We start from the raw sequence: 12,373 nt of genomic DNA, 5'->3' as shown, positions 1-12,373 counted from the left end.
ATTGCAGCCTGGGCTACATCTAAAGCAGTGTGGCCAGCAGATGGAGAGAGGGGATTCTGCCCTTCTGCTCTGGTGAGACCTCACCTGAAGTACTGCATCCAGCTTTGAAGCCCTGCAATACATGGAGGACATGGACCTGATGAAGCAGACCCTGAGGAGGGCCACAAAAATTATCAGGGGTCTGTAGTATCTCACCTACAAGGACAGGCTGAGGGAGCTGGGGTTTTTCATTCTGGAGAAGAGAAGGCTCTGGAGAGACCTTATAGCAACCTTCCAGTACCTAAAGAGGGCCTACAGGAAGGTTGCAGAGGGACTGTTTCCAAAGGTCTGCAGTGGTAAGATGAGGGGAAATGGTTTGAAACTGCAAAAGAGCAGATTCAGATTGGATGTTAGGAACAGGTTCTGCACCATGAGAGTAGTGGAACACTGGAACAGGTTGCCCAGGGAGGTGGTTGAGGCCCCCTCCCTGGAGATGTTCAAGGTGAGGCTCAGCAGGGCTTTGGCCAATCTGATTTAGTTGTGGATGCTCCTGCTGACTGCAGAGGGGTTGGGATAGATGGCCTTTGGAGGTCCCTTCCAACCTGAGCCATCGACCATCTTGGCCAATTGGGCTCACTGCTGGCTTGTGTTCAGTCAGCTGTCATCCTGTACTCCCAGGTCCTTTTGTGCTGGGCAGCTTCCTAGCTACTCTGCCCCAAGCCTGTAGCATTCATGGGGTTGTTGTGACCCAAGTGCAGGACTCAACACTTGCCTTCATTAAACCTCATACAACTGACTTCAGCCCATCCATCCAGCCCAGCCAGGTGGCTTTGCAGACCATTTCTACCCTTCAGCAGTTCAACCCTCCCACACAATTTAGTGTCATCTGTAAATGTGCTGAAATTGCCTTCAATTTCCTTCTCCAGATCATTGACAAGTAATGTGACTTTTTGAAGCTGTGAAGCAAATGCATTTCATGGTCAAGTGCTGTTTTCTCTTAGATTTTGTGTGTGGCTGGAGTCTCAAGTGCTGGTAGACTGCTTTCAGCTTTTAAACAGAGCAGTTTATTCTCTTTTGCAGTGTGAAGTCTTCATGAGCTGAGTGTAAAATGATTTATCTTCTTATCTTCTTGCAGATACATGCAAGAAATCCAAATGAGATTATTTTTGGTCTGAATGATGGTTATTATGGAGCTTCATTTGAACAGAAGGTAAGGGCCAAATCATCTTTGTTCTGGCTTGTTAGCTGGGGTGAGGAGCTGAAGTTCAACTGCTAAACTTAAATGTTGACACTTGGATCCTCAGAACATTGAAACGTTTCATTTTGACAAGAAACTGGCCAGGCACTAAAACCAGGCTGGGTGCAGAGTGGGTTGAGAGTATCTCTGAAGAAAGAGTCTTGGTGGTTCTGGTTGCTGAGAAGGTCCCCAGGAGCCAGCAGTGCCCTCATGCAGCCCAGAAAGGCTGCAGCCAGAGGAGTGTGGGCAGCAGTGCAAGAGAGGAGATTCTGCCCCTTGACTCTGCTCTGCTGAGACCCTACCTCCAATCCTGCCTCCAGTCCTGGTGTCCCCAGCAGATGGAGGATACAGAGCTGTTGGAGTGAGTGCAGAGGAGGCCACAAAGATGATCCAAGGGCTGGAGCACCTCTGCTATGAGGACAGGCTGTGGGAGCTGGAGGTGTTCAGCCTGGAGAAGACTCTGAGGGGGTCCTTAGAGACCCCCTTTCAATAGCTGAAGGGATCCTGCAGGAAGGCTGCAGAGAGACTTTTCCTAATGGTGTCTAGGGACAGGATGAGGGGAAATGGTTTGAAACTGAGGGAAAGCAGGGTTAGACTGGAGCTGAGGAAGAAGTTCTTCAGTGTGAGGGTGGTGAGACTCTGGAACAGGCTGCCCGGGGAGGTTGTGGCTGCCTCTTCCCTGGAGGTTTTCAAGGCCAGGTTGGATGAAGCTTTTAGCAGCTGACTCTAGTTGAGAGGTGTCCCTGCCCATGGTGAGGTGGTTGGAGCAGAAAATCTCTGAGGTCCCTTCCAACCTAAACCTAAATGATTCTATGAAAAACTTCCCTGACATGACAGATAAGAACTGGTATCTTACCTCTGTTGTATGGGCAGCTGAGTTGCCCTGGGAAGGCTTAAATCTTAGCATTTTAAGTCCAGAAAAACCCCAACTCTGGTTACTGAGAACAAGCTTTGGCTTTATTCTTTGTGGCAGACACTTCATTCAGACATAGAATACTTTGAAAATCCACTGGGGCTATTAAGGCTCATTTTCATGGCATGTTAAGTTTTGGTTCTTGCCCTTAAAACCAGTTTGTAGCTTCTAAATAGGAAGCTCTTTATTTGCTCTGTGTTGCAACTGTTTCACCCCGGGGGGTTTGTTTTTTTTCCCCCAGGCTCCTCTCTGGTGTTTGTGCTTCTCCAGCCAATCTTGTGACTCCAGCCTAATTAATTACATGGCAATGGTGATTACCACATCACTGATGAATAAATTTCACCTTACCTATTGTAAATAGCACACTTGGCAGGGCTTTTTAATACCCAAATTGCTGGTGGCAGTCCCACGGTTTAGAGAGGCTCTGTAAGGAGTCCCTGACTGGAGACACAATGACTCCGGGATGCACAGCTACAGTTTCTGCGTTGGCAGCAGCCAGCAGGCCCAGTCTTGGGAGGGTTTGGATGGGGGCAGTGGATTTATAGTCAACAATGTGGGTCACCATTCACAGGATCATCACAATATGGTTTGAGTTTAAAGGGACCTTAAAGATCATCTGTCTCCAACCCCCTGTCACGGGCAGGGACACCTCCTACTCAAAGCCCCATCCAATGTGACCTCCCCAGGGACGGGACATCTTCTACTTCTCTGGGCAACCTGTTCCAGTGTTTCACCACCCTCACAGTGAAGAATTTCTTCCTAATAACAACCCTAACTTTCTCCTCTTTCAGTTTAAAGCCATTACCCCTTGTCCTAGCACTATACTCCTAGAAAAGGAGCCAGGCCCCTTCCAGTGATGTGAGGAGGATGGAGGAGCCAGGCCCCTTCCAGTGATGTCAGGACAAGGGGCAGTGAGTACAAGCTGGAGCAGAGAAGGTTCCACATGAATATAAAGAAAAAACTTTCCCTGTGAGGGTGCTGGAGCCCTGGAAGAGGCTGCCCAGGGAGCTTGTGGAGTCTTCTTTTCTGGAGACATTCAGAGCCTACCTGGATGCATTGCTGTGTGACCTGCCCTGGCAGGGAAGTTGGATTTAATGATCTTTCCAGGTCTCTTCCAACCCCTAACATTCTATGATTCTGTGATTCCTATAGGCCCTTTTTAAGCACTTGAAGGCTGGAGTAAGATCTCCTCAGAGTCTTGCCTTCTTCATGTTCACAAGCACACGTGCAGAGAAACAGCCAAACTGCCTTTGCAGATGGCAAAAGCTTCTTTCATAACAAAGTCTGAACCCCTGCCATTGTCCTTACTACAAATTCCCTCAGGGTAGAACAGTTGGTACAGACCACTTGGTGTTTGATTCTTTGGGAATTTCCTTTCCACACATTGTAGTACAAGGAGGGGAAAGGCTAAAATAAGTTGCTGCTCCAAATTCTTTCCCTCCTGAAAGGAGTTATTTTAGACCACTCCCTTCGTTCTCTGAAGGATTTTGACCTTTTACTTTGTGAAGGCAATGTTCCTTGAAATAGACTCAACTTCATGGTGTGAAATGGTGATGCTGGTAGCTGTGCATTTTTGATTTTCCACACAATCCCAGCGTGGTGGGATTGGAAAAGACCTCTGGAGATCATCTACCCCAACCCCCCTGCTAAAGCAGGGCCACTCAGAGCAGGTTGCACGGGATTACAGTATCACAGTGCCACCAAGGTTGGAAGAGACCTCAAAGATCATTGAGTCCAACCTGTCACCACCGACCTCATGACTGACTAAACCATGGCACCAAGTGCCACGTCCAATCCCCTCTTGAACACCTCCAGGGATGGTGACTCCACCACCTCCCTGGGCAGCACATTCCAATGGTGAACGACTCTCTCAGTGAAGAACTTTCTCCTCACCTCCAGCCTAAACTTCCCCTGGTGCAGCTTGAGACTGTGTCCTCTTGTTCTGGTGCTGGTTGCTAGAGAGAAGAGACCAACCCCTTCCTGGCTACAACCACCTTTCAGGTAGTTGTAGAGAGCAATGAGGTCTCCCCTGAGCCTCCTCTTCTCCAGGCTAAACAATCCCAACTCCCTCAGCCTCTCCTCATAGGGCTTGTTCTCACTGCCTCTCCCCAGCCTCATTGCCCTTCTCTGGACACGTTCAAGTGTCTCAATGTCCTTCTTAAACTGAGGTGTCCAGAACTGGATGTCCAGTCAAGTTTGGAATCTCTCCAGAGAAAGAGACTCCACAATCTCTCTTTCCTGGTCCAGGAAGGTTTTTCCTCATGTGTAGGTGGAACTTTCTGTCCTCCAGTTTCTGCTTGTTGCTCCTTGACCTGTCACTGGGCACCTCTGAAAGGAGACTGTACCCATCCTCTTGCCGTCCACCTTATAGATACTGATAATGATTGAGTTGATCCACTAACCTCAAAGCTAAACAGTCTCTCAGCCTTTCCTCCTGATACCTTCCAGTCACTTCATCTTCACAGCCCTCTGTGGACTCTCTCCATTAGTTCCTTGTCTCTCCTGAGCTGAGCCCAGAACTGGACCCACCACTCCACTCACTAGGGTAGAGTAGAGGGAGTGGAGGAGTTCCTTGGACGTGCCAGGCCCACTGTTCTTAAAGCATCTGTCCGGCGAGGGAGAGAGACTCCATTCTTCTGAACATTCCTGTGTTACGAAATTAGAGACACAAATGAGGCCAAAACAGCAGCAGCCTGGAGGCTGTTTATTAGCAGAATAAAGTGAATGGAACAGAAGAAGGGAGAGAGAGGGAAGAGGAATTATACTGCCACACCCCCCAAGACAGTTTGGGTCTGTGGCGGAAGGGTGCTGCTGCTTTGGATTGGAGATGTCATCCTTGTTGGCTGTGCTGTCCTCTGCTGGAGGAGGGGAGGGAGAGATCCTAAAGTCCAAGTCCTTCTCTGAGCAGCCTCTTCCATCTCCATGAGTTGCAGCAGGTGGAACTCAGGACACAGAGAGAGGGTTCCTCTTGGTCTGCTGCTTCCAGGGTACATGGTGATGTCTTTTCTCCTGTGTCTGTCCTTTTCTATCTTTGTATTTTATTATCTGTTTTTCTTCTTCTGAGCAGGCATTGCTCAGGTCTTTTTATACCGTTTTTTAGTCACAGTTCTTTTTAGGTATGTGGCTAGGTGGTGAATCCATTGTCCTTTTTGCCATCCTCCCTTTCTGGGGTAGCAGATGGGTAGAGATGATCTTGTCTGTACACATTCCAGAGAGTTGTTATCAAGTATCACAGTATCAGTCAGGGTTGGAAGGGACCACAAGGATCATCTAGTTCCAACCCCCCTGCCATGGGCAGGGACACCCCATACTAGATCAGGCCGGCCAGAGCCTCATCCAGCCTGGGCTTAAACACCTCCAGGGACAGGGCTTCAACCACCTCCCTGGACAACCCATTTCAGGGCTTCACCACTCCCATGGTGAAGAACTTCCTCCTCGCATCCAGCCTGAATCTCCCCACCTCCAGCTTCATTCCATTCCCCCTAGTCCTATCACTACCTGAGATCCTGAGAAGTCCCTCCCCAGCCTTCTTGTAGGCCCCCTTCAGATCCTGGAAGGCCACAATTAGGTCACCTGGGAGCCTTCTCTTCTCCAGACTGAACAGCCCCAACTCCCTCAGTCTGTCCTCACAGGAGAGGTGCTCCAGCCCTCTGCTCATCCTCGTGGCCCTTCTCTGGACACCTTCCAGCACCTCCAGATCCCTCTTGTAATAGGGGCCCCAGAACTGGAGGCAGTACTCCAGGTGGGGTCTCACCAGAGCTGAGTAGAGGGGGAGAATCCCCTCCCTTGCCCTGCTGGCCACACTTCTCTTGCTGCAGCCCAGGATCTGATTGGCTTTCTGGGCTGCAAGTGCACACTGAGAGCTCCTGTTGAGCTTCTTGTCCACCAGCACCCCCAAGTCTCTCTCCTCAGGGCTGCTTTCCAGCCAGTCCCTGCCCAGCCTGGATTTGTGCCTGGGATTGCCTCGACCCAGATGCAGGACCCTGCATCTGGCAATACACATCAGCTATTGTCTGGGCAAGGAGCAAAGGTGATTTTTATCTTTGTCAATTCATATCAAGAGAGACAAGATTCAGTCTCTTACAGCATCCCATCCTAATTCCTTCAGGTTCCACCATCCTACTTCATTCAGACCTTGAGATGTCTTTTTATGTTGGCCTGTGGTTAATGCACTTGTGTCAGGAGATGCTGACATGGGTAGCTCTGCATTTCACCATGGAAGGAGCCTGCTGAGGCAGAGCTTGTGGTACTTGGGAGTATTTCCTGCTGGAAAAGGAGCTGATCGTGGATACCAGCAGGGCTGCTTCATGTGTTAAAATAAATGCCTCTTATCCTACAACCCATAAATGTTCCAACAATGCTGCCAGCTGGTTTTACCTGCTTAGAATTCACTTCATCATGTGAAGAAAGTTCTGAGTTTGTGGCATTTCCAGGAATTTGTGACTGTGCTGGATATGGAAAAGCTCAACATCTGACCTTTGCAGCATGAAGAGCAGCTGGATGCCTGTTACTGCTTCGATGCCTCTTGTGCAGAATGTCCACTCTTAAGAATGACATAAGCTTTTCCTTAGAACTTCCAGAAACATCAAAACTGAGATTGATTTTTAGCTCTTAAACATATTACAGCATGGATTCTTATGAAGGATTGTTTAGAAGGGCTTGTAGTCATAGCACGAGTGGCAATGGCTTGAAACTGGAGCAGGGGAGGTTTAGGCTGGACATGGGGGTTGGTCTCTTCTGCCAGGCAACCAGCACCAGAACAAGAGGACACAGTCTCAAGCTGTGCCAGGGGAGGTTTAGATTGGATGTTAGGAAGAAAGAGTTATTTGCCATTGGAATGTGCTGCCCAGGGAGGTGGTGGAGTGACCATCACTGGAGGTGTTTAGGAAGAGACTGGATGGAGCACTTGGTACCATGGTTTAGTTGATTAGATGGTGTTGGGTGATAGGTTGGACTCGATGAACTCAAAGTTCTTTTCCAACCTGGTTTATTCTATTCTGTTCTGTTCTATTCTATCAGAAGGAGGTTCTTTACAGTGACAGTAGTAAAATATTAGGACAGGTAGCTCAGGGCTGTAGTTGAGGCCCCATCTCTGGAGACATTCAAGATCAGACTTGATGTGGCCCTGGGCAGCCTGATCTAGTTAGAGGCGTCCCTGTTGACAGCAGTGGGATTGGACAAGATGACCTTTGAGGGTCCCTTCAAACCCAATGCAATGTGTGACTCTGTGAAAAAGGAGATAGGCTGAGGTGAGAGGCTCTGTGAAGTGCCAAATGTGTTACAGCATGGATGAAAAGAAGGCCAACAGCGTCCTGGCCTGTGTGAGGAATGGTGTGGCCAGCAGGAGTAGCAAAGTGATTGGCCCTCAGGACTGGGCAGTAGTGAGGCCACAGCTTGTGTACTGTATTCAGTTTTGGGCCTTGCACTCCAAGATATTGAGGTGCTGGAGCATGTCCAGAGAAGGCTTATAAAGCTAGTGAAGGGTCTGGAGAACAGAGCTGGTGAGGAGCTGGTGAGGAGCAGCTGAGGGAGCAGGCATTGTTCAGTCTGCAGACAAGGAGACTCATGGGAGACCTCATTGCTCTCTACAACTCCTTGAAAGAAGGTTGCAGTAAAGTGGAGGTTGGTCTGTTGTCTCTAGTATTAGGAGATGGAATAATAGGAGATGTCCTGAAAATGTGGCAGAGGAGGTTTAGGTTGGAGATGAGGAGAAATTTCTTTGCTGCAAGAGTGGTCAGGCACTGGAACAGGCTGCCCAAGGAGGTGGTAGAGTCAGCATCACTGGAGGTGCTCAAGAAATGTGTGGACATGGCACTTTGGGATGTGGTTTAATGGCTATGGTGGAGTAAGAATTGATGGTTGGACCAAGTGATGTAAGAGGTTTTTCCCAACTGAACCAGTCCTGTGATTCTGTATCTCATGGTCTTGTGCATCTCTGGCACGTTACCAAATAGGCTCTCAGGGCTGAAGCTTGAGAGTAGCAATGCTGTAAATTGCATGCACAGAAATACTGAAGGGTGCACTCTGTTCAGAATGGATCATGTTTAAGAGAACATACAGATCAAATGAGAGGTCATTCACATCTCTACAGGTGAGTGCTGCTGTGGGGCACCAATGTGCCCTTGTAGCTGAGAAGGCCGATGGTATCCTGGGGCGCATCAAGAAGAGTGCAGCCAGAAAGTTGGGGGAGGTTCTCTTGCTCTCTACTATGCCTTAGTGAGGCCACATCTAGAGTACTGGGTCCAGTTCTGAGCTTTTCAGTTCCAGGCAACTGTTGAGGGAGTACAGCAAAGGGCTACAAAGCTGATGAGGGGACTAGAACATCTCTCTGATGAATAGAGGCTGAGGGACTTGGGAAGCTTTAGCCTGGAGAAGACTGAGAGGGCATCTCATCAATGCTTGTTTAAAGGATGGGTATCAGGAGGATGGGATCAGTCAGTCTTCAGTGGTGCCCAGCAACAGGACAGGAGGTAATGGACATAAACCTGAATGTAGGAAGTGCCATCTTAAACAGGAGGAGGAGCTTCTTTACTTTGATAGTGGCAGAGCACTGGTCCAGGTTGCCCAGAGAGATGGTGGAATCTCCATCTCTGAAGTGATGCAAAACCCACCTGGACATAGTCCTGTGTGACCTGCTGTGCCTTAGGGTTTGGACTAGATGATCTCCAGATATCCCTTCCAACCCCTGTGGTTCTGTGACAGACTTGAACTTGATGTTTTTGCCACCTTAATTGTTTCTTTCTTCCCTCCATAAACCTGAATGAATCCAGAATGTATTAAACTACAATCGATGGCAGCTCGTTTGCTCTCCTCCCCAAAGGGCATGTTTTTTCAGTCCAGAATCAACAAGTTTATGGTTCTTAAATTAACTTTCTTTCTTTGCCTTAAGGATCACTCAGGTACCCTGAAGAATAGTCTTCTCCAGGTGGATCAGAACTGCGTCCGTAACTCGTACGATGTCTTCTCTTTGCTTAGGTAAGGTGTTTATTCAGCTCTTGGAACTTTTATGTGTGTGTGTGGAAGGAGCAGTTCCAAATGCAAAGATACCTTCTGGACTGGAATGTACACAGGAGAGAGGTTGTGCTGGTCTACTGCTGGTAGCAAGAAGATGGATTTTGATGTTTTGGTGTTCCCCAGTGGTCTCCAGGCTTCTGCCATGTGGACTCCTGAGTGATCTGCATAAAGACCTGGCCCATGGTCTTATCCTTCAACTACTGAAATCATGGAGCTTCTTTGTTGGAGAACTGCTATGGAAAACCCCAACTCTGTCCTCCTCAACAGAAAATTAAACTGCATTTCAATAAATGAGGCCTGTGGATGTAGTCTACCCGGACTTAGGCAAGGCCTTTGACCCTGTCCCCAACAGCAAACTCCTGGTCAAGCTATCAGCCCATGGCTTGGGCAGGAGCACTCTGTGTTGGGTTAGGAACTGGCTGGAGGGCTGAGCCCAGAGAGTGGTGGTGAATGGTGCCACATCCAGCTGGCAGCCAGCCAGTAGTGGTGTGCCCCAAGGATCAGTGCTGGGCCCCATCCTCTTTAACATCTTTATTGATGATCTGGATGAGGGCATTGAGTCCATCATCATCATCAGTAAATTTGCAGATGACACCAAGCTGGGGGCAGGAGTTGATCTGCTGGAGGGTAGAGAGGCTCTGCAGAGGGACCTGGACAGGCTGGGCAGATGGGCAGAGTCCAAGGGCATGAGATTGAACACATCCAAGTGCCGGGTTCTGCACATTGGCCACAACCACCCCATGCAGAGCTACAGGCTGGGGTCAGAGTGGCTGGAGAGCGGCCAGGCACAGAGGGACCTAGGGGTGCTGGTTGATGGTAGGCTGAACATGAACCTGCAGTGTGCCCAGGCAGCCAGGAGGGCTAATGGCATCCTGGCCTGCATCAGGAACAGTGTGGCCAGCAGGCACAGGGAGGTCGTTCTGCCCCTGTACACCACACTGGTTAGGCCACATCTTGAGTCCTGTGTCCAGTTCTGGGCCCCTCAGTTTAGGAAGGATGTTGACTTGCTGGAAGGTGTCCAGAGAAGGGCAACAAAGTTGGTGAGGGGCTTGGAGCACAAGCCCTATGAGGAGAGGCTGAGGGAGCTGGGGTTGCTTAGCCTGGCGAGGAGGAGACTCAGGGGTGACCTTACTGCGCTCTACAGCTACCTGAAGGGAGGTTGTAGACAGGCAGAGTTTGGTCTCTTCTCCCAGGCAAGCAGCACCAGAACAAGAGGACACAGTCTCAAGCTGTGCCAGGGGAGGTTTAGGCTGGAGGTGAGGAAGAAGGTCTACACAGAGAGAGTGATTGCCCATTGGAATGGGCTGCCTGAGGAGGTGGTGGAGTCACCATCATTGGAGGTGTTCAGGAGGAGACTTGCTAGGGTGCTTGGTGCCATGGTTTAATTGATTAGGTGGATTAGAATGATAGGTTGGACACAATGATCTTGAAGGTCTCTTCCAACCTGGTTTATTCTATTCTACTCTAAATCAGAACAATGGGATAAAAAAGCAACTTGCCCAAACCAGCTGTGGTGGGTTGATGCTGCAGTGGGAACAGAACAGCTCCACACCGAAGTGTGAGTGTGGGGGGCTCGTTTTATTTTTTAGTGTTGAACCATTGAATTGAATTTCCCTTTTGCAAAATTCTCCCCTGTAATCCAGAAGAGATGCACTTCCCACTTCTCTGCTCTGCTGAGACTCCACCTGCAGTGCTGTCTCTAGCTCTGGAGTCCTCTGCACGGACAGGGACCTGTTGGAGTGGGGCCAGAGGAGGTCCCAACAATGAGGAGTGAGCTGGAAGCCCTCTGCTGTAAGGCCAAGCTGAGAGAGTTGGGATTGCTCAGTTTGGAGAAGAGGAAGCTCTAGGAAGACCTGGTGGCCTTTCAGTTCTTGAAGGGGGCCTAGAAGAAGAATGGGGACAGTTTTTTTAGCAGGTTTTGTTGCAACAGGAGAAAGGGTGATGGTTTTAAACTAAAAGAGGGGAGCTGTAGAGAGAAGAAAGATGTTTTTTATGCTGAGGGTGGTGAAACACTTGCCCAGAGGAGTGGCAGATGCCCCATCCTTGGAACCATTCCAGGTCAGGTTGGAAGGGGCTCTGAGCCACCTGATCTAATTGAAGATGTCCCTGCTTATTGCAGGGAGTTTGGAGTGGATGACTTTTAAGTGTCCCTTCCAACCCAAACCATTGTATGAATCTACTGCAGAAATGAAGTTATCAACCTGTCTTGCAAAATGCCCTTTAAACACAAATTGCTGAAAACCAACTTACCAAAAGTGTTTAAAACCTCTGTTGTAATTCCTCACATCTCACAGGCTTGAACTGTTATCATAGGATCAGAGAATGGCTCCGGTTGGAAGGGACCTCAGAGATCATCTGTTCCAACCTCCTGTCCAGCCACCTGTCAAGGCCTCATCCAGCCTGGCCTTCAACACCTCCAGGGAGGAGGCAACCACAGCCTTCCTGGGTAGCCTATTCCAGAGTCCCACCACCCTCCTACTGAAGAACTTCTTCCTAAGATCCAATCTAGCCCTGCTCTCCCTCAGCTTCAAACCATTCCCCTTGTCCTGTCTCTGGACACCCTTAGCAGCCTTCCCGTAGCTTCCCTTCAGCTATTGGAAATTAGAATTAAAGCAGATCTGAAGGAGGTTTTCTTGTTTACCTTCATACTAGCCTCTTGTGGTCTTCACCATCAGAAACACCTACTTACCCACCCAGAAGCAAACTTACAATGACTTGCTTATACCATACATAAAATCATAGAATGGTTAAGGTTGGAAGGGACCTTTAAAGGTCTACTTTAACCTGTCCTAGTTTCAAACCATCACCTCTTCTCCTGTCACAACAGGCCCTGTTATAAACTCTGTTCCCAGCTTTCTTATAGGCCCCTTGAAGTACTGAAAGGCTGTTAGAAGGTCACCCTGGAGCCTTCTCTTCTCCAGGCTGAGCAACCCCGACTCTCTCAGCCTGTCCTTATAGAAACAATAGCAATAGATGTGCTACGAAGGAGATCCTTGAAAAGGAAGGAAGTGTTTGATGTGCTGTCAAAAGCCTTTGTAGAAAGGCTTTTAGGAGTTTAATCAGTTGTAGAAGTCGAATGCATTGGGTAGTCTTGACTGCAGGTGTCACTGTTGGCTGCATGAAGCATCAGCTCCCTGTTCCAGAGTGAAGCAAGTGGGAGGGAAAGTTAACTCTGGGTTGCTTATTCAGAAGTTTTTATTTTATAAGGCTCTCTTTAAATTTTCAGCGTG

General features: G+C 49.0%; 1 protein-coding gene across 1 annotated transcript in view; it reads left to right on the top strand.

Annotated features, from left to right (window-relative positions):
• The window catches only part of UVRAG (UV radiation resistance associated), a 176,622-nt gene that overhangs the window by 42,670 nt on the left and 121,579 nt on the right, over window positions 1-12,373 (top strand). The window contains exons 5-6 of the mRNA XM_009902903.2: window positions 1,115-1,189; window positions 9,019-9,104. Coding sequence (XP_009901205.2) covers window positions 1,115-1,189; window positions 9,019-9,104 — 161 coding nt within the window. The remainder of the gene's footprint in view (window positions 1-1,114; window positions 1,190-9,018; window positions 9,105-12,373) is intronic.

The sequence above is a fragment of the Dryobates pubescens genome, chromosome 10, assembly GCF_014839835.1.
Source record: "Dryobates pubescens isolate bDryPub1 chromosome 10, bDryPub1.pri, whole genome shotgun sequence".
In the NCBI taxonomy this organism is placed as follows: Eukaryota; Metazoa; Chordata; class Aves; order Piciformes; family Picidae; genus Dryobates; species Dryobates pubescens.
This window is presented reverse-complemented; position numbering and strand designations above follow the sequence as displayed.